At 40.2% G+C, this 27,374-nt stretch overlaps 2 protein-coding genes across 2 annotated transcripts; both read right to left on the reverse strand.

Annotated features, from left to right (window-relative positions):
• Positions 1–6,015: 6,015 nt before the first annotated feature.
• Positions 6,016–17,755, reverse strand: stpg4 (sperm-tail PG-rich repeat containing 4). The gene is made up of 7 exons (XM_084736694.1): positions 17,559–17,755; positions 17,339–17,395; positions 15,346–15,600; positions 13,956–14,020; positions 12,938–12,983; positions 7,621–7,725; positions 6,016–7,109 (listed from the first exon to the last, which is right to left on the reverse strand). Exons 1-7 carry the CDS (start codon positions 17,586–17,588, stop codon positions 7,002–7,004), a joined length of 666 nt encoding a protein of 221 aa, XP_084592820.1. The 5' UTR covers positions 17,589–17,755; the 3' UTR covers positions 6,016–7,001.
• Positions 17,756–21,932: 4,177 nt separating this feature from the next.
• calm2a (calmodulin 2a (phosphorylase kinase, delta)) lies at positions 21,933–25,872 on the reverse strand. Its single transcript, XM_084736693.1, has 6 exons — positions 25,738–25,872; positions 24,750–24,780; positions 23,129–23,272; positions 22,928–23,034; positions 22,704–22,839; positions 21,933–22,596 (listed from the first exon to the last, which is right to left on the reverse strand). The coding sequence occupies exons 1-6, from the start codon at positions 25,738–25,740 to the stop codon at positions 22,568–22,570; spliced, it is 450 nt and encodes a 149-aa protein (XP_084592819.1). The 5' UTR covers positions 25,741–25,872; the 3' UTR covers positions 21,933–22,567.
• Between the last annotated feature and the right edge of the window lie 1,502 nt (positions 25,873–27,374).

Here is a 27,374-nt window from a genome sequence, read left to right on the forward strand (position 1 = left end):
GGCCATTGGAGCTGATTAAACTTTTAAATGTCATTTAATAGAAGCGTAATGTTGCTCCGATGCGTCTGTCAGCAGCTGGAGGGGGGTAAAAGGATACCTGGTCACCCTCCCGGCGTGTCACACTGCCCGCCAGATTCCTCAGCCGGCCAGTCATCGCCCTCAGTGTGGGATGTGGTGATGAGAGCGAATGTGACCTGGACTTTAAGGGGACATGAGGGAGCAGCACCTCTGAACCTGCCACTTCTTTGTTTGACCCTCTTACAGCTGGCTGCAGTTCCTCAAGGTGCTCATGTTCTACAGAGAGAGGGAGCCTGGTCGGTTCTGTGACACAGAGAGGCCATTTAGTTCAACACAATGAAGCCACAATGGGTCTCATGCAGCAACAGAATCTTACATTTATCTTTTCTTTTCTCCTAAAGGAGAAATCAGTAACATATTTACTGTAATTTATCATTAAATGACCACAATATGTTCGCATAAGAAATTAAGGAAACATGCTAAATTCAAATACCCACTTCTTCGACATCAACACTACAGCTGCATCATCCTCCTTTGAAATTTCTAGACTGGTCTAGTTTGCCCGTTTCACTATAATTAGATGCCAAATTAATGCTGAATGTTTGCCAAATGAATGAGTGTCTGTTTATGAGTAATAACAAATCATTAATAATCTTTTAGGAGGAATAGACGTTTAAAACAGTTAAAAATGAATAAAATGTTAATGGAGTTTGGTAGACAGTCACTGAACTCAAACTCCAGTGTATTTTCAGAGCAGTGGGCTGAAGTTTATACTGACAGACAACTAAGAGAGTTAAAAAACAGCTGACCAACTAACAGTGGAGGACTTGTTGCACAGCCTGCCTGAGCTTCCTCAAGTCTGAAGAGGATGGGGCGGAGAAACGACTCACTTCAACATACATACATCCATCTACGGCTCCAGCTCGCTATTTGGACTGCAGTACTTTCTGTTAAAAGAAACAATAAAAGAACTCCAGAAACGTTTTGAAACATGATGAATGATGAATACCACTTGATCATATATTGTTAGTAGCATTGTTAACGCCCCCTAAATACTAAATAAGTTAGGGGTCACTGGACACTTCAAGAGGCATTGCAGCATAAAGTCCGTGGGAAACAAGAGCAACCTCTGAGCTGCGACCTACACACCGAAAACAACAAATCAGCACCTGGGACACTAATTGCACAAGCATAAATATGCTAACAGCTGTTAGCTTTTCTGTTGCAGGGATGTAGTCATTTTATTACCAGAGCTCACCAAATGTTCCACCGAAACAAGTTCACCCCTTGACACTTTTGCAGCAGCACCACCGCTGCAACCTGGGCTTAGCTCCGCCCAAGACGTTTGTGATTGTTTGAAAGAGAGGCTGGCTATGCAAGACCACGACCACCCTAATTACTGGAAGTTTAATTCATTAAGTTTACTCATACTTAAGTATGCATTACACTATGAAATCTACTTAGTTACTTTTAAAATCATAAGGTTTGTAGAGGTGACGTTGACCACTGAGCAGAACAGAGCAGGAATTTGGATTAATTTAGATGGAAAATTTAGAGAAACTGCCTGCTACTGATAACATTAAAGGTTAAAAAAAATGCTGTTAGTGGATAGACACGCAGTAACTGAAGTAAGAGAGTGAAAGAGTTCAAAATGAAACTGAAGAGTTAAATCAATTCAGGCCACATAAGTCTTCAGATTACTTGTTTTGTTGGACCATCAGTCTAAAGTCCCTGAAATGCTGAATTTAAGATAGATAAGAAGATAGATAAAAGCAACACATTCTCATATTTGTGAAGCAGGAAATAGATGTGGGAAGAATTGTTTGTTTGTTCAGGTCCAAATATTTTGCAATATTGCAATTTATTTTATTAATTGCCTTAGACAAACAATTTATGGACTGTGAAAAGAAGAGTGAAAAGAGTAAAACTCATAAAACACTGGTGAATCCCAAGAATCAATGAGTGCTAAGAAATTATGGAAATTAACTAAAACAAGAGTAAATTTGTTTGTATTTTGTTTTCTGCATGAGGCCCAGTGTCAGTGAGTGAACAATGGCGTCTCTGTCTGAGGGTTTGTTTGTTTGCTGACCTTTAGCTGCGGCTGATAATGCCATTTGTCCCACACCACTATTGGATTATGGGTATTTTTGTGTAACCTCACATTCTTGGGAAATTCCAGCGGTCTGCCTTCGTCATCATTGTGGAGCAGGGTCACATTTTCTCAGCATGTTGCTCAGAGTTAGCCGTTAATTTGACGTCCTTGACTCCGGCCCAGCTGTGCCACTGAGTAGCAGGGTCACCTCCTGTCATAAGCTGCCAGAAACACAGATTTACTCCGCCGCTATTTGCCGTTTCCCGTGAACGCTGACCGGATCTCATTAAGCTGTTCCCAAAAAACTGAAGTTGATGTTTGGGCTGCCAGCGCGACCTGCCCTGACACCAGATGTTCTCCTGACCTTTAAATGATATAATTCTGCTGTGCCAGCAGCACAACGCACATCTTAAATCTCCCTCTCACTGCTCTTGACAGGAAATACTACCACAGAGGAAGAGATAAGGTGCAGGTTGACTCTGTGCAATGCATCATCTCACAATCTTGATCATTTTCTCTGTCAAGTTTTATTTTTACTGCAGGAAACTACTGCAAAACAAAGCAGCTCAAGTCTGAATGTCTTAAAGTAATTTTAGTGCATCAAAAATTGTGACAACTATAGTAGTTTTGATCTCTTTACAGCCTGTAGAACCTTTAAGAAAGGAGTATATGTGTGCATGTGTTTGCAGGTTTGCGCATCAGTTTGCAAGTGCGTTTTTAAAAAGCAAAGGATCACAAGGGCATGCGTGCGTGACGCATTCACTGCATTGTGCGGCTGTGCGCGTGTTCTTTGAAGCAATGTGTGTCTACGAGGGGGAGCGTGATTGACAGCGGGAGAGCGGGTGGCGGGCCGTGCCTGTGGTCGAGGCAGGCTGTGGGAGACGGAGGGTGTTAAGTCGTCAGTATGAGGCATATGTCAGAGATCAACGCTGGACTGTGGAGATCACTGAGATGAGCAGGGAGGAAGGGCGCTGGGGGCTGAGAGAGACACAGATTACTGGGGGCTTGATGCCTTGACCACAAGCAGAACGGCTGCTCATAACACACACACACACACACACACACACACACACACACACACACACACACACACACACATCTCTCTCATTGTGTCTTCCTCACATGCACGGCCCTCCAGAGGCTGCATGCAAAGCCCCATGTTAATAAGATTGTCTTCCTCTCCTGGTGGAAGTGTGCGCTCCTTTGTCTCCACAGTAATGACAGGGGGAATAAGAGGCCGCCTCTTGAACCTCTTCAAGCTCTTAAGTGTCTGCAACTGGAGGAAAACAGAGTGGCGGGATTAAAGTCGGCCGAGTAGATGTGCCTCGATAACGTTTGGTGCGGCTTGTCTGACTGTTGTCCCAAACAAAACACTTCACTCGTGTCAATACGTGTTAAGGAGGCAGTCAGGGCCTCATTATGTTCGGTGTCTCACAAGCTTTAAATTCCCAAATTTGTCCCCAACAAACTGTCATTGAAATAAGCCTCTACTTTTAGTCCAGCCCAAACTTTTTCATGGCAAAGTCCAGGTAATATCATTAGCTTATGGCAACAACAACAACAACCTTTATGCAAGATGTCTTTAAAAAACTCAAAGTGCTTTTGTTTTGTTGAAGTTTAGAGTTTTAAGCACTAATTTGAAAGAGTCTGGAAGCTGAGAACATATTTAGGGCACTCGTAGTCATTCTGAGAACCTGTTATCATTGGCTTACTGTTTTTGGACTGCTTCCTCCTTGAAGGACATCTGACAGATAAGTGCAGGTGGTTTTTGTCTTCACTCCGAGGACTTATTTATATGAACTGGTAGAAAGGGCACATAATAATACTTAAATGCTTAAAAAGATTTCCAGGGAACTGCCTCAGGATCCCCAGGAGGAGCTGGAAAGTGTTGCTGTGGAGAGGGAGGTCTGGATTACCCTGTTTAGCCCGCTGCCACCGTGACTCGACCCGGAATGAGTGGAAGAAAATGGATGGATGCTTGAAAAGCATTTTAAGTATGTTGTTCCTTTGTCTTGGAATCAGCTGCAAACTCACCTAAATCTTTGGGAGCGGGCCTCATTGGATGATGATTTTAAAGTGAATAAGTAAAAGATTATGGAGGAAATTCTGCAAATTTAAGATTTATATCTGCAGTAGAGCTTGTTATATAGCATTTAAAATGTGCATATTGTTTTACTGATATTAATTCTGTGTTTAACTCTGTCTAAATGCACTTATTTTGTCTCTTTTATGAAGTCGGCTAAAAAGTCCTGTCTTGTTTTCATGATGAGAGGAAACATAAATGATGGGTTGGTCTGTTGACTCAGCATAAATTAATTTATTTCTCATTTCTAAAGTTCTAACATGATTTCAAGAAAGCACCAAGAAATGACAGTAAAAATGGTCAGGAACATTTTATACACGAATGAATTCTGCTCTAAATGATTCAGAAGCAGGTACATCTGGCTGCAGATGTTTTTAATTTCTGGATATCTTATAATCCTGTGAGTTGTTCTTTGTTTTCATTTTATATGGTTTTATATTTGTCTGATGTCTGCAGCCATGTTATCTGTGCTGCTTTCTGTTTTGGCCATGGCTCCCTTGAAAAAGAGATATTTAATCTCGGTGAGTCTTTCCCTGCTGGTTCAATAAAGATTAAATAAAATCTAGCAGCAGGTTGCATCTCCAAAGGTATTTTTGTGCAGCCTATAAAGTTTCTTTAGCTCTTCAGCCATGTTCAAAAGCGAGGAGTAAACTCTGTACAGTACATTTAATAAGAATTTTTTCATTTAAAAACAGTAAAGCTGCACACAGATCTCAGACTGTTTGGCATCCTAAGACCAGTAGAAATTATCTGCAGGTTCATCACGTCGTTCACATTACATTTGATCCAATCAAAATGTTAATGAGTCCAGCTTTAATGTACATTCAACAGACGAGGCAAATGTTTGCAGTTATCTTGCTGGAAAACAAGTCACAGATGGGGCTGAGATGCAGCAAGCTGCTGCATCGATGGTGATTTGGGAAGAGATTGTGTTTTGAGTTTTTCAGGCCATGGACCCCTTGAGATACGGAGGAGCAGGGACCCCCTACTACACAATACTGCACTGAATGTTTTCAAGACGTCTTTCTTTTGTTCTTATGTGCAGCTGTTAAATCAGCAGCAGTTGTAACACAGCCAGTGTTCAACCTCTGCACTTTCACCACCTGAAGTTACAAAATGGATCAAAAAGTAATTTGTCTTGATTTGTTTTTCAAGAAAGTTAGGTCCAATGGCGGTCCACCAGAAGGGGCAGGACTTCTCCTCTCTGTGGGCCAGGTAATCTTTGCTAACAATACTTTGGATTCACGTTAAAGTTTACTTTCAGACATATTAAATTTGCAGTAACTCTGTTGAAGACCCAGGTTACAGACAGAGAGGCTACGTCCAAATAAGACGGACGATGCCGAAGTCGGCGATGGCTGACATTCACCATTCACTGAGCCCTCTGCCATCGTAACAACAGGATTTAAAAGTAAAAAGTATTTGAGGTAATGTGAGAGAGAAAAGGAAGCCGTTGCTGCTCGGGTCGCTGCATGATTTGGTAAAGAAAAGTCATATTGCGATTATTTTGACTGAAATTGAAATATATGATACAATTAGTGGAAATGATCTGTTTTGCATTACAATATTTATATTCCCTGAAAAAAAAAACATAAAATCATGCTGATGTGATATTTATTGAGGCCAGCTCATCTCTGCAGCATCACTGTACCTCATTATAATGCTGTTTTAATTTTAATGTGGTTTTAGTGTGATTATGATTAACTGTGCAGCCCTAGTTGCTGCTGCTCATTGCATTATTTCTCCATGTTGTTACCAGGTTACAGACGTGATGCTGAGACGAAGACCCCTTATAAACCCCTATAAAAATCAAAGTTGCATGTTTGATTTTCTGTCACTGAGCCGTCCGTTAATGGCATTATGACGACTCCATGCTGCTTTATTTGTTGCTCTGGGTGATTCTTCATGCTCTAAAATAAATAAGGCACTAAAATAAAGCTTAAGAAAGTGGGCTTTAATTATTTTTGGTCATATTTTCATGCTTGGATCTGATAACAGAGTCTGGGTGGGCAGAAGGCAGAAGGGATGAATATAACTCTCCACTCCCTCAACAACAAAATTCTGCTGCTCTTAGGCGTCCATTTCTGACTGCACGCTCAGCAAAATCCTTCTCTGAATAAATAAATGATAAAAAAAAAAAAACTGTCCAGGATCAGACTAATAAAACATCTGCAATGTGCTCTGTTGTTATTTTCCTAACTCTCTCCTGTTTTTCTGTAACGTACACCACGCAGAGGCGATTCGTATCGCTGCTGTCTCAACATTATTGGCCACTTTCGTTGAAAAAGAAAGAGTATGCGGAGTAGGTAGCGATAAGAATAGCTGTTTTATTGTGTGCCACTGCCTTGGCCCCTAATGCTGAATGTGTTATCTGAGGGTGCAGCATGCCACACTAAGCTATGTGCATGTGACGCATGGCTGAGCAGCATTCCTCCTCCTGAGTGCATCGCAGGGCAGAGATAGTAGGAAGCAGAGCGGAGCTGCCGACAGAGAGGCAGAGCGAGAGGAGAGATGGAGGGAGGGAGCGGTACCGGGAACATGTAGTTAAGTGGAATGAAGTACCCTTTGTTGCAGATAAGATCATTCTGCTTCCCTGGCCGGCGTCACTAAAGCGATTTGAGCACTACGACTGCAGCTTATTATGTCGCTGGCAGCACACAAAATGCCTCGCTGACATGCAGATAAACAGCGGTCCAAATAACAGGAATTTCTCTTTCTCTGGTGCATACTTTTATTTCATACATGAGGGAGAGCCGTGCATGAGGAGATGGTGCTGGGATCAGGGCATTGTGGGAAATAAAGTCTGAGCTAGACAGTGTTGCGGAAGAAGAGACTAAATGACGGGTCTATGTCCTCCATGTTGAGACAGTCGCCCAGCTTCCAGCACGGTTCGTAGGCCCCGGGCCCTGGAGTCGTCTGTGGAAAACACAGAAAATACAAATGTTTTTCATGTGTCACCACTTTGAAAAACAAAAAAAATGAGACCCTCATCCAAAAGAGGAACGTTCATTTCTTTTTAATTCTGGTTTTAAGGACCAGGATTTAGTGGTAGTAGTGAGCTTGCAGATTGTAAACAGCCTTTGGATATCCGTGCTTCTCTGTGTTCCTTGTTCCCGTCCATGTTCCAGTTATCCAAACCATGACTCATCTCTTTAAACTTTGATGAATTTCCATTAAAAACCATGATAAAATCATTACTGGATCAAATCAAATCATCAGTACGGAGCATTATTAATCACTCATCAAGAATTTAAATGTCATAATGTAGCTGAGAGGATGTAAAACTGTAAAAAGTACAAATTCACAGTCAAATTCACGAACTGACGGACAGACGGACGGACGGACGGACAGAGACAGACAGACAGACAGACAGACAGACAGACAGACGGACAGACAGACAGACAGACAGAGACAGTTCTGGACTCACTGATTGAACACTGTGGAGCCGCGGCAGAGTGGATCTGAAGCAGGACGTGATGCCTTTGGCTGGTCTGGTCTGTGGATCGTAGTGACACGGAGCAGGTCCCTCCTTCTACAGTGGTCAGAGATAAAAGCTATTATTGATTGATAGATAGATTGATTGATTTGTGATCGAGCTGTAGACCAGGGCTAGCATGAAATCACTGGTGTGTGAGCACACATTTTTCTAACATCAGTACTTTCACTTGTAACTGAGTAATATTTTAGTAATGTAACAGTACTTATACTTGAGTACAGATTTTCAGTACTTTTTCCACCACTGGAAATAAGTAGTAAAAACATAAAACTCATAAGTTTTGATTGACAACTCTCAAAACTCAAAGTTTTCAAATAAACTAAACAAAGTTTTGCCGACATATAATATTGTTATTGTGATAGTTGAATCTTTCAGTTTTAAATTGTATTTTTAAAAAATGTTCACAACAATCGACCTGATTTGTCTTTATTTGGGTGTTTGAAAATTAAATGGTTGCAGTTAAAACATTAAATTATGAACCATTATTTTCTTTTACTTTTACTTTTTGTTTGTATGTTTATAAAACTCAAAGTTTACCTAAAGAGGAAAAGTAAACTGTATCAACAAAACAATATTAGTTGTTAAAACTTTTTCAGAATTGGGCTCAATACTAAAAAAAACTGTTGAAATACAAAGTTTTCTCAACTGTTTTGGTTTTACAGTGTGTCCACTTGTTAGTAATATGAAAATAAATTTTGAGATAAATACTTTGTTCTTTTACTTAAGTACTTTTAATCAGAATTGAGTAATATGTTAGTAATGTAACAGTACTTGAGTACAGATTTTCAGTATCGGTAATTAGTTACTTCCACTCCTGTTTGTTAGAATGAATTAAAGTGAGCCTTTGGTTTTACAGCGCGACTTCATAGAACACGGCCCAGCTGTTTTCTCAGAAGAGAACGCTGACCTTATTTTTTTATGGCGTCACCTGACTTCAAATGAGACGAGCTGACGGCGTCCAATCAAACATCAACTGCACATCACGACCTCTAACCTTTCTGCAGCCAAATGAGAGTTTAATTGTTTCTCCCTCGGACCTTTAAGCTCATGGAAATCTATTGTTATACCATCCTGATACTCAAATCATCTGAAGGACGCACCAACAACACACACCTCATCTATTTTAGGTTTATTTTTAAGACGGATCATTTGACTGCTGTCTTTATGGTCTCCAGTTGTGTTGTAGCGTTTTCACCTGTGTGATCTGTCTCTGTCAGAACTCGTCCTCTCTCCGTCTCCTTGCCTTTCACTTCTCCTTTCCTGTTACCCACTAACACACATACTGGTCATCACCAGCGGCGTGCCATGCAGAAATAGCATCGTCCCCCGCCCCTCCGCCCTCCCCCTCAGACATAAAACTGTCTCCCTGTCCCTGAACACAGGACCAGCCTTTCATTTTCAGCCATTCTGACGGAGGGGAGACAGGAAGGTGTCTCTTCTTCTCTCCTCTGCTCCTCCGAGGGACGGCTGCCACCATTACGTGCCATTTGATCCCAGTTTGCCAGTTAACTTGATCCTCGGCAACCGGCCTGTTGGGCCCCGTGCGCTCGCCTGCTGCTCCCGGAGGTGCTAATGCAGGTGTATTTCACAGGAGCCGGTGGACAGTAGTGAAACTGTCTCACACGTGTGTGTGTGTGTGTGTGTGTGTGTGTGTGTGTGTGTGTGTGTTTGAGCCAAAGCACCTGGCCTAGTTTCCTACTGTGGCACAGAACGTTAGGAACGTTCTCCTGTGTGGCGTAGGTAACTGGCACATGCTGTCGATGTCTATGAAACTTGAAAACTTTGACCTGTTTCTGATCCAATCCAAGACTGTGATATATGGTACGCCTTAAAGCTACTACAAGAAGTTAGGAAATATTGCCAGTTTATTACTGATGCCTCTATATGACCTACATAAACAAACAAGACTAACAGCAAGAAAACTGCCTGTTTCTACATAGTTGCTCTTAAAGTCTGCCACCAGATCGAAGTCTTAAAGAAACCAGATTAAACCCAAAGTTACAGTGAGTCGTACATTAGCCAGTTAAAAGGAAGCAGGCTTATATTTTGTTGTTATTATGGTAGAAAAACTACTGCTTTTGTCAAAGTAAAAAAAGGGAGGGAAAAAGAGTTTTGCTGGCTGGCTTAAAAAAGAAAAAGCAAGAAGCAAAAATGTCATTGTGTTAGGTAGCTAGCTAAAAAATTAACAAAACATTGCATTGTTTGCTATCCAGCCATAAGGTTTAAAAAAGTGTTATATTGTATACTAGCTGGCTAAAGAAGAAAATGAAACATTAAATTGTTTGCTAGCTAGATAAAAATAAAATAAAATGTTATATTGTTTGCTAGCTAACATAACAATACATTGTTTGATAGTTAGGTAAGAAGTTAAAAAAAAAACAAAAAACTATTGCATTGGTTGCTAGCTAACTGCAAAGGAAAAACAGTACTACATTGTTTACTAGCTGGCAAACAAAGCATTACACTGTTTGCTATCTGAATAAAAATGAAAAAATAAAATGTTACATTGTTTGTTTGCTAGTTAAAAAGTTTTTTCTTTTAAGTATTGTATTATTTGCTAGTTGGCTATAAAGTTAACAAAGCAATATAGTGTTTGCTAGCCAGCAATAAAGAGTTTAAAAAGTTTGACATTGTTTGTTTCCTGGCTAAAAAAAATGTTATATTGTTTGGTCAGATTCTAACGTCTGGTCTCAGGCAATGCTAATGTGCTAATGCTTACCAGGTATAATCTTTATCACTTGTACAGATAACTAGTTTAGCTTGTTAGCATGCTAACATTTACCACTAGTACAAAACACAAAGTACCAGACACATTTAAAATTTTAGCTGAAACCATTTGATCCCAGTGGAGATTTACATGATATTTTATAAAATTATCAGTCACATACAATTTGTAAAATAATTTATAAAAAATCAGTTCAATTTAAAAAATGTAAATGTAAGTTGATTAAACCACGTCTTTATATAGGCTGCAAGAGGCAGCAAGTGTTGAGATCAGAATGATTTCATGCATAAGTTAAATGTTGAATCACTTCTCTGCTGCAACAATAGAGAGGAGGACATTTATTCCTATGAACGTCTGGGATCATTACTGTAATTCAAACAGGTTTGAGTCTTCAGGGAGAATTTGTTCCTTCTGAGCAGCACGTGCAGTCGATATTGCAAAAAAAGCACAACATGTAAATCTAGGACACACAGTGGCCCCAGGAAGGAGAAATTAAGTGAAATCAGAAAAAAGAGAATATATATCTTTTTTGTTGTTTTCCTTAACATCCTCAGCTCACTGGGGGGTTTTCTTTGGATGTGTGCAAATCAATTTTATCTCATTCTGGGCTGAGAGGCAATAAGGCTCAGAGATATCTGGAATTCTTGAAGGACCAAGAGTTCCCAGTATAAACCATTAAGACACGTCTGGGTTCCACCAACAAATATTCATTTCATGATGATCAGGGTTTGGCAAAAAAAAAAAAAAAAATTAAAACTAATCTCAGTTTAGTAAAACAAAGCTTAGTGTTGTTAAATGCCTGTTTACCCAAATTAAAAAATAAATTTCAGTGCTGTCAGGACATATTAAGTATAAAAGTGAGGAAGGAAACTTTCAGCTGCTCTATATTCCCTAACAAAATATTGCCTTGTTTGCTAACTGGCTAGCTTGTTTGCTAGCTACCTAAAAAGGAAAGAAAAAACATTATAGTGTTTGCCAACTAGCCAATAAGTTAACAATATATTACCCTGTTTGCTAACTAACTAAAAAGTTTTTGAAAAAGTGTAACATTCTTTACTAACTGGCTAAAAACAAATATATATATATATATATATATATATATTGTGAAGTGTCATAGTGTTTGCTAGCTGGTTAATAAGTTAACAAAACTTGCTGCTAGCTAGCTCAGTTTTTTTCTTTTTTCTTTTTTTAAAGCATTATGCTGTTTTCTCACTGGCTAAAAAAGAAAATAACGTTGTTTGCTAGCTGACTAAACAGGGAGAGATTAAATTGTTTGCTAGCTAGCTAAAAAGTTGATTAGCTGACTGAGCCTATTCATGATGGTTCAGCAAAGAATTTAATTTGCTCAATCCATCTAAAAGAGCTATTTTAAAAGTTAAATCTCCTCATGGGCAAGTTAAAACTGGATCACAGTTTAAATTGGATGATAGTTTAAAAGTCTGGTGCAACATAAGTTAACAGAAAACCATGATTTAATCAGGGTTAGAGATAAATCCTTGTTGGTGTCTTCAGTTTTGAACCGCTAATGCATGTCCACCTTCGACATGAATGATCAGAGAACTTCACTGTGGGATTTGTGTAGCTGCTTAACCTTTGACAATAAACTTGTCTTAGAGTTGCTGTGACACCACTAACAGCAGAAAACTGCTCCCAACTCTGCAGTAATAACACCCTCGGGATTTCTTAGCGCCTTTCCTTCTCTGTCAACACTCAGCAGCTGCCAGCACAGCTCAGATATCCATCAGCCACCAGCACGGACACACAACTGAGGCTGCAGCTCCCTGCAACATGAACCACAGCTGACTGCTCACTGAGTACAGTGTCATGACCGGAGACGGTAAAAGTACTCACATGTTTTACTCAAGTAGAAGTAAAAGGAGAACTCTGGTAAAAGTAGAAGCACTGACTCAGCTACTTTACTGCAGTAAAAGTGAAAAAAAGTACTGGCTCTGAAATGTACTCAAAGTATAAATATAAAAGCTAACTGCACCTCACGTTTTCTCCATGGTCAGGTGTCCCTCTGTCATTTTCATCTTACCATGTATTTTTAGTCTTGTTATATTTTTTTACATATTTTTCGTCTTCTTGTTTTTTGTCTTGTTACATCTTTTATTTGTTTGTTTTATTACATCCTTTTTATTTTGTTTTATCTTGTCTTTTACATTGTTTTTCATTTTGTGTTCAAATGTAGAAGCTAATAGTAAAAAGTTATAAAGAATAAAAAATAAATAGTCAAGTGACGTACAGATACCTGAAAACTCTACTTAAGTACAGTAATAGGGTATTTGTACTCAGTTACGTCTCATAACAGGCCCATAAATGGGACAAATGATACAATCAGACACGCTGTGGGATCAGTTGTCTTTGACCCTTGTGGTTGTCATAACCTGCTCTTGTGCAGATACACATCAGGCCATAGCTTGTAACCAAAACCTTTTGAAAGTGTATTGTAATGAAGCCTTTTTGTGGCCAATGGAAAGACTGAATGGTCCTAATAACTGGTCATGGTGACTGGATACTTACAGGAGGAAAGGTGATCCGCTGCACGGTCGACCGAAACATCACATGCCTGCAAGAAGAGCAGAGGAGAGAGACGGGGGAGAGGCTGTCAACCAAAAACAAAAAAAAAAAGAAGAACAGAGAAGAGGAACAGTGAGGGGAAGAAAAGATAAAGCATGCACAATCACAGGCAGGGTCAGGAGGATTACTTTAATAAATGTATTTTAATACAAAAAAAGTACTCAATAACCTAATCCAAATATCACAATTTTAAAGTGATGTAACTTGATTACTTTGTTATTTTTGAATACCTCAGTACCAAATATGGTGAAATTGTTAAGCCTAAGTGAATATTTTATGTACGTCGTTAAGTTTATTATTTGTCAAACTTTAGCAGTGATTCTGTACATTTAGATGCACTCCGTTATTTCTGCTTTTTGTGAAATGTGCAAACTAAAAAGCAACCAACATTAGCTGTTGGTCTGTATAGTTAACATTAGCAGTTACTTCATGTAGCTAACATTAGCAGTTGGCCTTTCCTGTAAATATTTATTTAGATTATATGTTCAGTTCCTGGATGATGACAGTATTTTCACAGCTGAAGGCAGAACTGTCGCTGTACTGTGATGCTGTTCCTCTTTTATGATTTAAAGACAAAATAATGGCAAAATAATTTCCACCCAGTGAAGCATGTTTTTCACTCGAGGCCATGATAATAAATTGGAGGCTGTCAGATTAGCCGGTTTCACTAAGACCAGAGTAGTGTTGTGAGTCCCGTGAAGTGTTGTAATGTGTGTGTACTGTGCATGGTAGCATATCTTTTATTTTATAAAACTGTAATCCTGTTACATGTGTTACAAGCCTGATCACAGGCACAGAAAACGAAGGAGCAGGTTGGTGGTTGCTCCTCCGTCTTTGTGCTGTGAGGAGATGAGAGAGAGAAGGAGAAGTTGTGTGAGGAGGAAGGATTCAGCGATCAAGGGGATGATTCATGGGTTGTCTGCTGCGCTGTGATGTGAGAGGCTGTTTGTCGAGTGCTTACTTGCAGGGAATCTTCTCCACTGGTTTTGCTGTCACATTGTAGTCGCACGGTGAAGTGTTTATATGCTGGCATGGGGAATAAAGATTAAAAAAAAAATTGTTTAAATATATATGACAGTATCACCGTGAGTTCGCCTTTTTTTTTGTCTGCTGTGTCACATCGCCAACAGCTGGCTTCTGTTTCTAACACGTCCTCTGTTTTCCCTCACTTTGTCTGCTGCAGGCACATTTTGAAGAGCACCTACTGTATTTTTTAACCAAAGTAAGTAAGTGAGTTAACATGACATCACAGCTTATACGATTTAACAACTTCAAGGAAAAATGTGTTTAATTCATAATATTATTGATTAAGTGTTTTAAGAAGTCTCATTTTATATTTTGCATTTGTCATAAAATTGTCATTAAATATTATAAGGCCAGCTGGATGACAGAGTACATTACCAAGGTGATTTAGCTTACAGAATTAGCTGATTGGACAGTGATTAGCAAGTTTATGTGTTGCCAAAGTAGACTAACTGTTATCTGCTGTTATCTGTAGTAGACATAAGGTAGTTAGCTTGGTTAGCTGTTGAGCTAGCTGCATCATTAGCATGTAGCTGAGTGTGGCTGGACTAGAGATCCTGGCAAGTCTGGGAACATGGAAAGTTTGACAACAGGGAATACAGTACTGTGATGGTTTTTTTAAAGTCAGCTAATTAGGCGGTTAGCTCAACTGCTAACCGAGCTAACTACCTAAGGCCAGCTATAGATAACAGCAGACAGCAGTTAGCCTACTTTAGCAACAAATAAACAAGCTAACCACTGTCTGTCAGTTAGCTGATTGGTGGACAGCGGGTAGCTATTTGTTTTTGAAGTAGGCTAACCACCGTCTGCTGTTATCTGTATCTGGCTTAAGGTAGTTAGCTGAGTTAGCTGTTGAGCTCACTCCCTAATTAGCTGACTAAGCCCAGCAAGAAAGCCACCACAGTACTGTATTCCTTGTTGTCAAACCGGCCACCATCGGTCTCAGAGGCTGAGCTAACTACCTAATGCCAGCTACAGATAACAACAGACAGTGGTTAGCCTATTTTAGCAACAAATAAACTAGCTAACCACTGTCCAATCAGCTAACTCTGTAAGCGAAATCACCTTGGTACTGTACTCTGTTGTCAAATTGGCCTTATAATATTTAATGACATCTTCATGACAAAATTTACCACTCTACTTGAAGTCCAGACACACCGAAATAAGGGTTCCAGCAGGGTTCCTCCTGTTGGGTATAAGTTCTACCAAGAATGACTTGCTTCTGAAGAACCCTTTTTTGAATAAAAGCGTTCAATAAGGATTCTTTGTAACACTAACGGTTACATTAAGAACTAACAGGACCAGTAAAGGTGATGTCTGAATCCCACCTTGTCCCTGATACCCAGGGTGAAGATGTCGGGCCGTGGACAGTTTTTGAAAGAGTAGGACGCCTGGTTCATCAGGACTTCCTTGATGGAGTCAGTGTGGTCATATGCCCCCGGTAGAAGCAGATCCCCCTTACGCACGCCCAAAGGTTGGACTCTTCTGCCCACACTTTTGAAGCCGTACGTCTTCTTCACCGGGTTCAGTTCAGCCTCTTCGATGAAGTCTCGGATGTGATAGAGACCCGGGGAGGGTGTGGCCTGCAAGAAAGTTAAAGGAGAGAAGTTTTGGTGTTTAGATAAACATTGCGCTATATTGTTAGCTTGTTGTAGCCATGAAAATTGGTTGGTCTCTGTAGCTAACATTTGCAGTTGTCTGTGTAGCTAAGGCTAGCACTTCATCTGTGGTGCTAACATTACTGGTAGTTCTGTGTAATTAATGTTCATGGTCTGTGTAGTTTAAGTTAGTGGTTGTCTGTATAGCTAATGTAAGCAGTCTGTCTCTGTAGCTAAGATTAGTGGTTGCTCTCTGTAGCTAATGTTAGTGGTTGGTCTGTGTAGTTAACAATAGCATATAGTCTGTGTAGTTATCATTTAAAAAATGTATTTTAAAATTGTAATCCTGCTAACACCCCTATCTTTACTAAAAGTAACTAGTAATCTATAATCTAGTTGTATCTATAAAACATCCCAATTTTTTGGGATCATACACTATATTTAAAGGGACTACAAGCCATCTATGGATAAAAGCTATAGTGTTTCCACAATAATATACACAAAATACAATGTTAAAAATAAAATTATCCTTTAAAAAAAAAAAAATCTGTCTTCTTCCTTTTAACTGGCTCCCCCTTTCAACCCCGGCCACATTGGCTTTAAACACTCGCGACTTCAGGTTGTCAATTAGCGGTGGTTTATTAGCTCATGTGTAGATACAGCAGATTTTCAGCTAATGGCTTTTATTGCACAGCAGTATCCCATTGTCTGTGTCCAGAGTGTGATGTGTGCCAGAAATAAATTAATACTCTTACACTACAGTGAGTCCAGCGCTAAGTGCCTTACAGTGCATTCATGGTAATAATGCATGGAACTAATTAATTATCAGTTTATCTTAATGTGATCCCAGCTCTCAGGCTCAACTGCATATGAGCTCTGCTTATAGGAAAAGCTATTAGGTTTTTTTTTTTTTTGTACCATATAGCAAATGCTTAAAGAGACCTTAAGTTAGAAGGTCTTTGTAGCATGTTGGCAGTTGGTCTGTGTTGCCAATGTAAGCTTTTTCTGCGTCGCTATTGTTAGCAGTTGTTCTGCACAGTTGACGATATTGGTTTGTTTTGTGTAGTTAAAGTTAGCATTTGGTCTGTGAAGCTAATGTTAGCGATTGTTCTTTGTAGCTAATGTTTGCAGTTGATTAAGGGTTGGTCTTTGTAGCTAATGTTAGCAGTTGGTTAAGTGTTGGTCTGTGTAACTAATGTTAGCAGTAGGTTACGGGTTGGTCTGTGTAGCTAATGTTAGCATTAGGTTAAGGGTTGGTCTCTGTAGCTAATGTTAGCAGTTCGTTATGGGTTGGTATGTATGGCTAATGTTTGCAGTTGGCCTTGGAAGCTAACATTAGCAGTTGGTCTGTATAGTTAACATTAGCAGTTGCATAGTGTTTGGTCTGTGTAGCTAATGTTAGCATTTGGTCTGTGTAGCTACTGCCAGCAGTTGGTTAAGGGTTGGTCTGTGTAGCTAATGTTAGCGGTCCGTCTGTGTAACCAAAGTTAGCAATTGGTCTGTCACTAACATTAGTGTTTGTTCTGTGTAGCTAATGTTAGCAAACCAGTGTATAATTTAAAAAATGTAAAAAATGTATATTAAAACTGTAATCCTGCTAATAATCCATATCTTTGTTTTTTTTTTTTATCTTAATTAATTAAATCCTGTAATATGTAATCCATTACTCTCCAGACCTGGATGTAGAAGCCTCTCCTTCGTGAAACTGCAGTGTGACACGTACTTTCAGTGTCTCCAGCCACCAGCTCCCCCGGCCACACAGCTCCACCTTGTCATCACCCTGCAGATAAGCACAGGACAGAAGCCAAGACACACTGGATTGTTTCTGCCGTGATGACTTTGCTATGCCAACAATGTGTTGATGCATCTCCACATGTATCATCCTGCACTTCATCGTGTCCTCATTGACCACACAGAGTTATGAGGCTTCTTTACAGTCTTACCTTATCTGTTCTATTACCACCACGAGACATGTCACAGACTCCAGCACACGGCTCTGTGTTTCCGTGGTGCAGCAGTACACTGCACTGTACTCGTTGTTGGTCACTGTCTGCTCGGCTGGAGATCCGGTGACACCTGACCGCCAGTAAAACTGCCACTGTTACTATAGCAGCGACTCCACTATCGATCAATTTTTCAACAAGCTGGCCTGGTGGAGGCTAAATATAGACTCACCGACCAGTTTGACTCAGAGCAAGACACAATGGATAACAAAGCACTGAGGTACACACTGATATCTGGAGACTGGACACTGGGATATTGATTATTGATCAGAATGTACAGCTCAAACGTTACCACTCGAGTGTAAATTTTAATCCAGTACAACACAAAACAGTAATACAAGTCTCATTCTTCCAAATGTCTTCACTCCAAGAAATAAGGGTTCCTAAAGGTTCTTTCTGAATGGCTTAGGTTCCATACAGAACCGTTTGCTTCAGAAGAACCCTTTGTTTAGGACAGGGATCACCAAGGTTCTATTAAGAACCTTTTTCATCCGCAAAAAAACCCTTTTGACTTTTTTCAAGGACTGTTGAAATCCTTGAACTTTTTCATCAAGGGTTTGTCGAGGATTCTTTGCATCAAACGTTCTTGATAGAACGCCCTGGTGGGTTCAACATAAATTCTTTAAGATATTAAAGGATTCTTGATAGAACGCCCTGGTGGGTTCTACATAAATTCTTTAAGATATTAAAGGATTCTTGGTAGAATGGCCTAGGTGGGTTCTAGATAAAACCATTGAAACAAAAAAAGTTCTGTGTAGAACCTCCCAGGTGTGTTCTAGATAAAACCTTTGGAGGTTCTAGGTATAACACTTGGAAAGGGAAAGTGCAGCCTTTATAAATGGTTCTACCAGGAACCAAAAAGGGTTCTCCTATTGGAAGCCAAAGAACCCTTTATGGTTCTAGTTAGCACCTTTATTTGGGGAAAGGTCGGGTCTGTTATAACTTTTTTAAAAGGGCCAAATCTGAAGTACCAAGGGGCCGAACGTTTACATTTCACGTCTGACGTGGAAAAGAAAGTTTATAATTTTGTTATAACTATGAAAACAAAAGCCCACTGCTCTTAAAATACACACTCTGGAGTTGGAGTTCAGTGACTGTCTGTCTCACTCCTGCCAAACTCCATTCACATTTTGCACAATTTAACCGTTATAAACATCTACTCTTTCTAAAAGATTATTAATGATTTCTTACAATTCATAGAACAGACGCTAACTCATTCAGCGACCATTCGGCATTAATTTGAACTCTAATTAAGGTGAAACAGGCAAACAAAAACAGTTATTCTGGCCCAGAGGGGAACACCACAGCGACAGTGTTGTCGTCAGAGAAGCCAGATGATATATCGTACCACCTTCACTACCTTTAAGGAACACTGCAGGTTTTAAAATATCTTTCAAACTAACGCACTTCTTGGTGTGTGAATTTTTAAGTATCTTACCTCTTGTGGCATACTAGACTGAGGTGTGATGTCAGGCACACACACACAGACACACACTGCCTCTCTCAGTAGGGCAGAACTAAAGACCATCACCTGAAGTGAAAATCTCGCTCTGGGAGCAAAAGCACAACATTCGGCCTGGTTGCTTGGCGACATTGAACACATGGTTCGACGGAGCCAAGAATTCATGTTTACACTGCTTGTCAAGGAAATCTCATGTGACCCAGGAGTATGAGGACACACACACACAAAGCACACGGGCTGCTGTGTGAGGTTGTTCTGCCTCCTCTTCATCATCATCACAGTACCTGACGGTTGTGTTTGGACAGGGGCAGGGAGGCAGAGACGGGTGGTGCTACATGTGCTGTGTAATTAACAGCTTTTATAAGTAGACTGTGATGGCACTTCGACTGAGTTTTTTTAAGTCTTGTGATAATTGGTTTCACCAGGATGAGAGCCACTTGTGTCATCAGTTCACACCTGAAATGGATGTGGGTTGTGGTTTTCCTCTCTGTGTTGGAACAGAAGTTGTTCCTATGCAGACTATAAAAAGGGACAGGTTTCAGTAAAAGTACTCTCTATTTTACTATACTTACATTTTCAAAACAAGTTGTTGTTTTTTTTTTTTTTTTTGTTTTTTTTTTTAATGTTTTTCATGGGAATTTTTTATTTGGCATCATTTTGTACTACCTTCCAAACATCAAGAACGATTTCAACCTAAATTAATGGAACAATAACACATAAAACACAGAAAAGAAAACAACGTAACAAGACGAAAAGCATGTAAAAGATGTAACCAGACAAAAATTATGTAACAAGACAAAAACAACATAAAAGACAAAAACGTTAATGAGAAAACAAGACAAAAATTATTTGAAAGATGTAAGACAAATACAACGTAACAAGATGTAACAAGATGAAAACATTAAATTCTGAACAAAATAAAAACTTACTTAAAAAACATAACAACATAAAAATGTCAAAGACAAAAAAAGACAAATATTATATGAAAGACGTAATGACAAAAATGATGTAGTAAGACCTAAAGAGAAAAAAACAACAAAAGACGTAACAAAACGAAACAATGTACAAGACACAACAAGATGAAAGTTACATTAAAGACGTAACAAACAAAATGATGCAATAAGACCTGACGAGGAAAAAGAGGTTTAAAGACCAAACAAAATGAAAATGACATTAAAGTCAAGACGATGAAAATTACTTAAGACATAACATGACAAAAACAGCCTAAACAAAACCTGACAAGACAAAAAAGATGTAACAAGACAGAAAATGTATGAAAGATGTAGTAACACAAAAATTACGCAAGAAGACCTAACAAGACAAAAAGGATGTAAAAGACATAACAAGATGTAAAAAGGGTTAAAAGACATCAGATGAAAACAATGTTCAAGACAAAAAAAGATGAAAATTACTTAAAAGTTGTGACAAGACAAAACGACATAACTAGACTTAACAAGAGGAAAATAATGTAGTAAAACCTAACAAGATGAAAATACAAATATTTAACAAAATAAAAGTTTTCTTTCTGCAGTAGAAATCTACTGGAACTACTTTGTTTCTAGCAGAAAGAAAGTAGTTCCTACATGAAACTCACAAGGTCTATGAATTACCTTGAGTAATCGGGTTGTGATTTTTGGAAAGAGACGCTGGTTTTGAATTTTTCAAACATTTCTTTTTGGTACTTTGAGCACCCAAAGCAGAGTGCCATTTAGTTATATAGGAGAGAAGGCAGACATCTGTGAACCATCCATTTAATATTTGCTTATTTTGATGCTACTAATATATGGTAATCAAAGATAATGATGCATTTTCTTTTTCTCAAACTAATTTGCAGTTTTACAGCAGTTGTTGCAGAGCTGTGACATACAGGTGTTTTCCATAACAATCCAGACCCAAAGTTAATTCAAATTCCCCAGTTTCAATGAAAATCTAATCAGGGGATACTGAGTGAATTACCTCTGTACATCAGTGCATGTACGCTTTGTAATGCTCTAAATGTTTTAATGTACATCCACAGGGACCACTTGATATGCATGATTGACTGAGCTGCAAACAACTGGAGCCTTCAATCCTCCCAACGGACAGAAAAAAAAAATTCACATACCTATATAAAAGAATTAAATGAGAGTTTTCTAGTCAAACCACTGCTTAGGATCAAGGGCACAAACTGACAGTGTCTGGTATAAATGTCACACAGGAGGCAGAGTAGAGGTCCACAATAGAGCTTTATTTTGTCATTCATCAAAATAACAAACTTAGTATCTCTGCAAGCTACTGTAACAAACTCAATAATCAGAAATTAACCCAAAAAAAACCCAAAAACAAAAACAGGTACACCTCTATTTACACCATGTTTCTGATGTACGCTCAATCACCTGCACCTCATCATTGAGGGTGGGGAGGGGTGGGGGGGGCAAACGCCAAATAAGACATGAGGCAGCTTCTACATGGTGCCGTGCCAACAGCAGACAACACATGGCCTATGTAGTCAGAAGGGGAGCTGGACAGTACAAGGCTAATCCAATGTTGAGTACCATTGTGTGCACTTCAAAATAGAAGCCTTTGATCCCACTCAGTGCTTTTATTTTAATGACAATACAGATTTGATCTGAGCTTATCTGAACATTAAGAGGCATTGGCTGATGCTCCTCAGTGCTTTTGGGAATTAACAAGGGTTGGGGGGACACTTTAAATTTAAAATGGTAAACATTTCATATGTATTCTAAGCAACAAGAAAAAAAGATTCCTATCAAAAAACGGAGCATCCTGTCCTCAATACAAAAATGGGAATTATTACAGGGTATACAAACTCAAGGATCCATTATAACTGAGAAAACAAGACAATTTTCAAATCCGGGTAGATTGTAAATTTTATTGGAAAACAAAAATATACAACTTGGAATGGATTATTTGAGGCATGACCAGAGGTCATAAAAAAAAATAAAAAGAAAGAAAAGTAAAAGTAGTGAGTAAAACATTAAAAAGCATGGTAAGATTAGTCGTTTTCTGGTATATAGAACAGCAGATACAAAAAGAGTTTGTACGAGTACCTAGGAGATACACCCGTGTCATTTTTTTGCAGTAGTGCAATGCTGAGAGATTTCCATATATACTTTGTCCGTAGTCCATGCAGAGTTTAAACTCCTCTACATTGTTTCCATGCCAACAGTGTTGCCAAGTGACAACCAGCTGACAGGTTTCCAATGTCGCCATGCGTGGAGGGGCCCCGAGCACACAAGACGGGAAGATTCGAAGTTCTCCGGCTCCCAGGGGCCTCCACAGGCATCTGGTTGTATGACCATTCCGTCACTCCAAAACACCATGACAGCAAAAGAAAGGGACATGGGGACAAGAGCCTATGCAGTTTACATGCAGTTCCTTTGGACAGCAGAGGGGGCAGGGACGAAGGGGGCTATTAAGATTTTACAGATAAATTACACAAAGAAAAAAAGGCAAATTATTTATATACCAAATCTGTACAAGGCCTTCACTTCGCCGTCATCATTTGTACGAACTCTGCAAAGAAAGGAGAACAAAAAAGATGTTGTGACTGTTGTGTCCGATGAGTGACTCAAGGAGATTAAAAAAAAATAAATAAATAAAAAAATACAACATGTACCAACCTTCATAGTTGACCTGTCCGTCTCCGTCAATGTCTGCTTCTCTGATCATCTCGTCCACTTCCTCATCAGTCAGCTTCTCCCCAAGGTTTGTCATCACATGGCGCAGCTCAGCGGCACTGATGTATCCATTGCCATCCTGAAAATGTCATCAGTCCATGAGCAAATTTTTTTTTTAAACTGCTGCACAACAACTGCCGTGTGTGGGATTGCAGACAGTAATTTACCTTGTCAAAGACACGGAATGCTTCTCTGATCTCCTCCTCGCTGTCTGTGTCCTTCATCTTCCTGGCCATCATGGTCAGGAACTCTGGGAAGTCTATCGTACCATTTCCTGAAGACCAAAAACAGACATTGATGAGGGATTTCCATCCAGAACAACAGTATGCGTGTTGTTAGCAGGTTTTGCAGCCAGATTGAGTTCTCACCATCAGCATCCACTTCATTGATCATGTCCTGCAGCTCCGCCTCTGTGGGGTTCTGGCCCAGAGAGCGCATGACTGTACCCAGCTCTTTGGTGGTGATGGTGCCATCTCCATCCTTGTCAAAGAGTGAAAATGCCTCTTTGAACTCTGGTTGCAGAAAACAAAAAAATGGGATGGGCTTCTTTAGGAAGGCAGAGATGTCACACCAATAACTGGATATGTACAACAAAAGTGGCAAGATGGTATGACAGCACTGTAAAACAAATACTGCAGAGGGCTCAATCTAGATTAAAATTTGTTCAGATTAAAAAATAGATTAAAAGTCCATGTAAATGCTGTCAGCCTTCCTTATCCTTCAGTCTACCAGTCACACTGACCCAAACCCTGAATTAGCTCAAGACTTAAAGGGCATTACATCACTCATGTTTCAGTTATAAACTAGCTACAGCAGACTGATGAGGCCTTCTGTTTTGAGTTTCAGCTGCAGTCGTTTTTGGCTAAACAAGGACAGCAACCACGGGATCGAGCAGCAGCGTAGTTGGGCTACATCAGCAGCAAATGACAGCCTGTGTGTGGTTTGGTGGAGCCGTGAGGGATGAGGAAGGGTGACACACTCATCAAGTGTGATGAGGCCAATGGGCAATGTGTAGTGGCATGCAGCAGCTTGTCAGCGTCATAAAAACTACAACCTGCCCTGCCATTTGCAGGGTCAAACACACAGGGCAACACCCTTTTTGTTATGAGGAGAGGCCCACTGTCTGTATCAGCTGCAGGAAATGTGTGTGTGTGTGTGTGTGTGTGTGTGTGTGTGTTTGCGGGGGAGGGGAGGGGAATCCAACATCTCTGGTGCAGGCCATTAAAACCACACATCATTGCAGTCACTCACTACACTTGAAATTACGATTAAGTTCCAGGAGAACATGGTACTGCATGTAACAATGTTGTTTGTACAAACTGACGACGTGAAAAAAAGAGCCAAATTTCAGCAAAACATCAACACAGGGTTTACCCACAAAAAGCTGATACTACAAAATGCAGCTGGAGTACAATCAGCATATTGTGAAATCTGAGACGTAAGCTGAATCAAGTCAACAGAAACCAAAAGATATTCTCAGTGAAGCCACTACAACTGTGCTACATTTTAGACATGAATGCACACATTATATTAAGTCTTTCTGGGCAGCGAAGCCTTAAGAGACACGCCTCCTGCATGATCTAGATAACATCTATGTCTCATCTTAGAATACCAGTATACTATGCACAAGTGGCGACTGCAATTGTTCTTGAAGCATTCCAAACACACCCAGGGCAAAGGACACATCATGCACAGCATGTAAAAGATGACTGCCAGCAGCTCGCCAGTATACACAGCCCTTCCAGATTACATCATTTATTGCATGGCAACCATGAAAATGCAAAGTTTTCCATGAGGGAGTCCTTCTGCACTCCAGAGCCAGCAAGCAACAGCCGTTTCATTCATTCCTGTTTTATGACCTGTAGGCTGCCCTGTGGAATGCCTTAAAAGGCAAAAGTATAAATCCACTGCAAGGGATGCAAGGATCCATAACGCAGGCCACTCTGCAGGATATGAGGAAAGGAGTAGGTCAATGCAGCCATGTCTTACCGGCAATCTGCTCTTCTGTAAGCTGATCAGCCTGGACAAAAAAAAAAAACAAAAAAAAAAATGAAATGATTAATTAATTAATGAAGCGATTAATAGTATCACAAACAACAAAAAATTACACAACTAGCTAGTTATCTGAATTCATTATGTTAAAATGAATGGCCTCACAGCTACAGCCACCAATTTATTTGAACACATCTTTCTGCAGCTGGTAATTACTATGAAGGCTATAATAGCTATGACAGCCGCTGTAACGTTATTACTACATAAACCGGACACATTTTCGTGCATGTGAGCTAACAATCATGTTACTGTACTTCGAGAGGGCAAAAATGCGGAAATGATGCGCCACTGTGTGCCGTTCAAACTTTAGATCTACCAGTATTTGAATGTAGATGACGCCAGCTTTGCCAGAGACAATGAATGAATAGGATTTGGCGGTAAATGTTAGCCAAAGTTAGCTAGCTACCGTTATGTACCGGCTCAGGGTTATTGAGCCTGCAGACACTAACACACACTACGGTTGCATACTTTTAGCAGGATGACTGACTAATACAGCAGTCGTCACAAGTGAGGCATCGGAAATGGGCACATCCCTTATGAATCAGCTCCTAACACAGGAATAGGATAAAGAGAGCCACCATTACAAATTAGCGAGCCCAACATTAGCTGAGATGGAGCTGAGCTTGAATTGATAACGGCATTATTAGTGAAAATGATGTCTAACATCAAGCACACGGATGAAAACAGTTCCCCTCAGACTAACACAGGTTTAGCTACCGTTAGCTTTGACTGACAAGCTAGCATTACAGTGCCATTTATTCAGAGAGCACTGCAGCTACGACCACTACAGGTGACTTCAGCTAGAGCCACCGGTGACGTTACGTTTTCTCGACATCAGTTGCCCTCATTTTAAACGAAATAAGGTAGCTAAGGTGCTGCCGACCGATTCTACACTAAAGGCAGGTTAGAATCCCGTTTATCTTACCATTTGGATGTGGATGCAGCGGCTGGTTCACGACAAAAAATCCGTTACAAACCAGGGATAACACGAAGCCTGAGCGGACTGACACTCTCTATGAACACTCTGAGACAACTGGTCTCGCCTTTAACGGCTGCACTAAACTCCTCCTCTTTCCGATATCACTCCGCCGACTTCCCGTTTCCTCTGTTGCTAAATTAATCAAATACGGCTTTTTAATAAGAGATTGGCTACTCGAGAAAATCAAGGAACAACTACAAAACCAACCCGCGACGGCCGTGAGCGTCTCAACATCGATGCTACAAAATATATCGCGTGTATGTGACGGTCTACATCGCGGCGTATGAATACTTTCTGCTACTCTGCGATGGGGCGCAAGACGTAGCTGAGAGAAATCGCGCTCTCTGATTGGTGCGTTCGTACCTGCAATGCGTCACTCCCATGGTCTGCGCTGCCGCTGCATCTTGTCCATAGACATCCCAGTCAGAGCCACAGGCTCAGCAGACAAGCTTGTTGCATAGTGTGTACATACATATGGGCATCATCTTCAGGGAGACCCAATAAAATAGTTTTGATAAGCTATTAGCCACCAGGAGCAGAGTTTGATACGTGTAACTGGGGGCTTTCATTGACCCAGTTTGTGCTTACATGAGTTTTTGTGCTTCGTTTTGTCATTTCTGATGATTTATTAGCATTTTATTATGCTTTTTTAATTTAAATTGCAGGGTAAAGTTGCTCCTGCATGAAACAACCGTTTTATGCACAATGAGATACAGTGTCAGAGCTGAAGTGTTTGGGTATAATAGTTTGTAAGAGTTTGTGCACGCATGTATGCATGTGTGTGCACAGGCGTTGCTGTCAGTGACTGGATTCTCAGGTCTAATTGTGCTGCTGCTACTGCTGTTGGTGTGGAGGGGAGTATCTGATAGCCTGATTGCTTATGCCTGACTGCTCTCCTGTCTCCCAGTGGCCACCTGTCTCTGGCCGGCTCCCATGGGAGATGCTGTGGAGGGTGGAGGAGGGTGGACAGGGAAGGATTTGAAGAAACACTCAGCAGAGAATGTACTAGAATGTCCCAAAACAGCCCCCACCCCCCTCGTCTTCTTCTTCTTCTTCCTCCCAATTCTACTCTTATTATTAGACACGGATGTCACACTATAAGCAGAGAGCAGGAGGGGGGTGGGGGGGTGGGGGGGTGAGAAGCTCAATATCTCACATGTAGATGCAAGAAACGAGGATCCAACAAAGTGGTTCCCACTTCCATCTGCACTGTTTGCAGAGGTGATGCTGCCTGCGCCATGTGATCTGCTGAGCAGCTTTAGAATGAGGCAGGCTTTTTTTCCCAACCTACCTAATCTGGAGCACATTGGATTCTTTTCATTTAAATCTGTTTTTCTGCTACAGGGTTTTTGTCACTGTGCAGATTATGTAATGCCAAAGGTGACGGCACAAAGGCCCGTCACAAGAAGTAGATAAGCCGGAGCATGTGTGAGCGGCTGTGTGGAGGTGTGTGAAGTCACCTTTTGGCTCTCAGAAAATACTTGGCAAACTCTGTCAAATGTGAACGTAGATACCAGAGCTGGGTCATAAATCAATAATATATCAATAATATTATATTACAGTAGATAACACCTTAGATCTTG

This window comes from Lutjanus erythropterus, chromosome 14 (genome assembly GCF_056507025.1).
Source record: "Lutjanus erythropterus isolate fLutEry1 chromosome 14, fLutEry1.hap2, whole genome shotgun sequence".
Lineage (NCBI taxonomy): Eukaryota > Metazoa > Chordata > Actinopteri > Lutjaniformes > Lutjanidae > Lutjanus > Lutjanus erythropterus.

Bases quoted from the DNA above. Each gene is read 5' to 3' on its own strand.
- stpg4 (XM_084736694.1), bottom strand. From the start codon at position 17,588: ATGTCTCGTGGTGGTAATAGAACAGATAAG. The intron at 17,396-17,558 runs GTAAGACTGTAA...GCTTATCTGCAG, and splicing joins GTGGTAATAGAACAGATAAG to GGTGATGACAAGGTGGAGCT. The intron at 7,110-7,620 runs GTGAGTCCAGAA...TGTTTTCCACAG, and splicing joins GGCTCCACAGTGTTCAATCA to ACGACTCCAGGGCCCGGGGC.
- calm2a (XM_084736693.1), bottom strand. The intron at 23,035-23,128 runs GTGAGAACTCAA...TTTGGTCTTCAG, and splicing joins CAATGAAGTGGATGCTGATG to GAAATGGTACGATAGACTTC. The intron at 22,840-22,927 runs GTAAATTACTGT...TGACATTTTCAG, and splicing joins CATTCCGTGTCTTTGACAAG to GATGGCAATGGATACATCAG.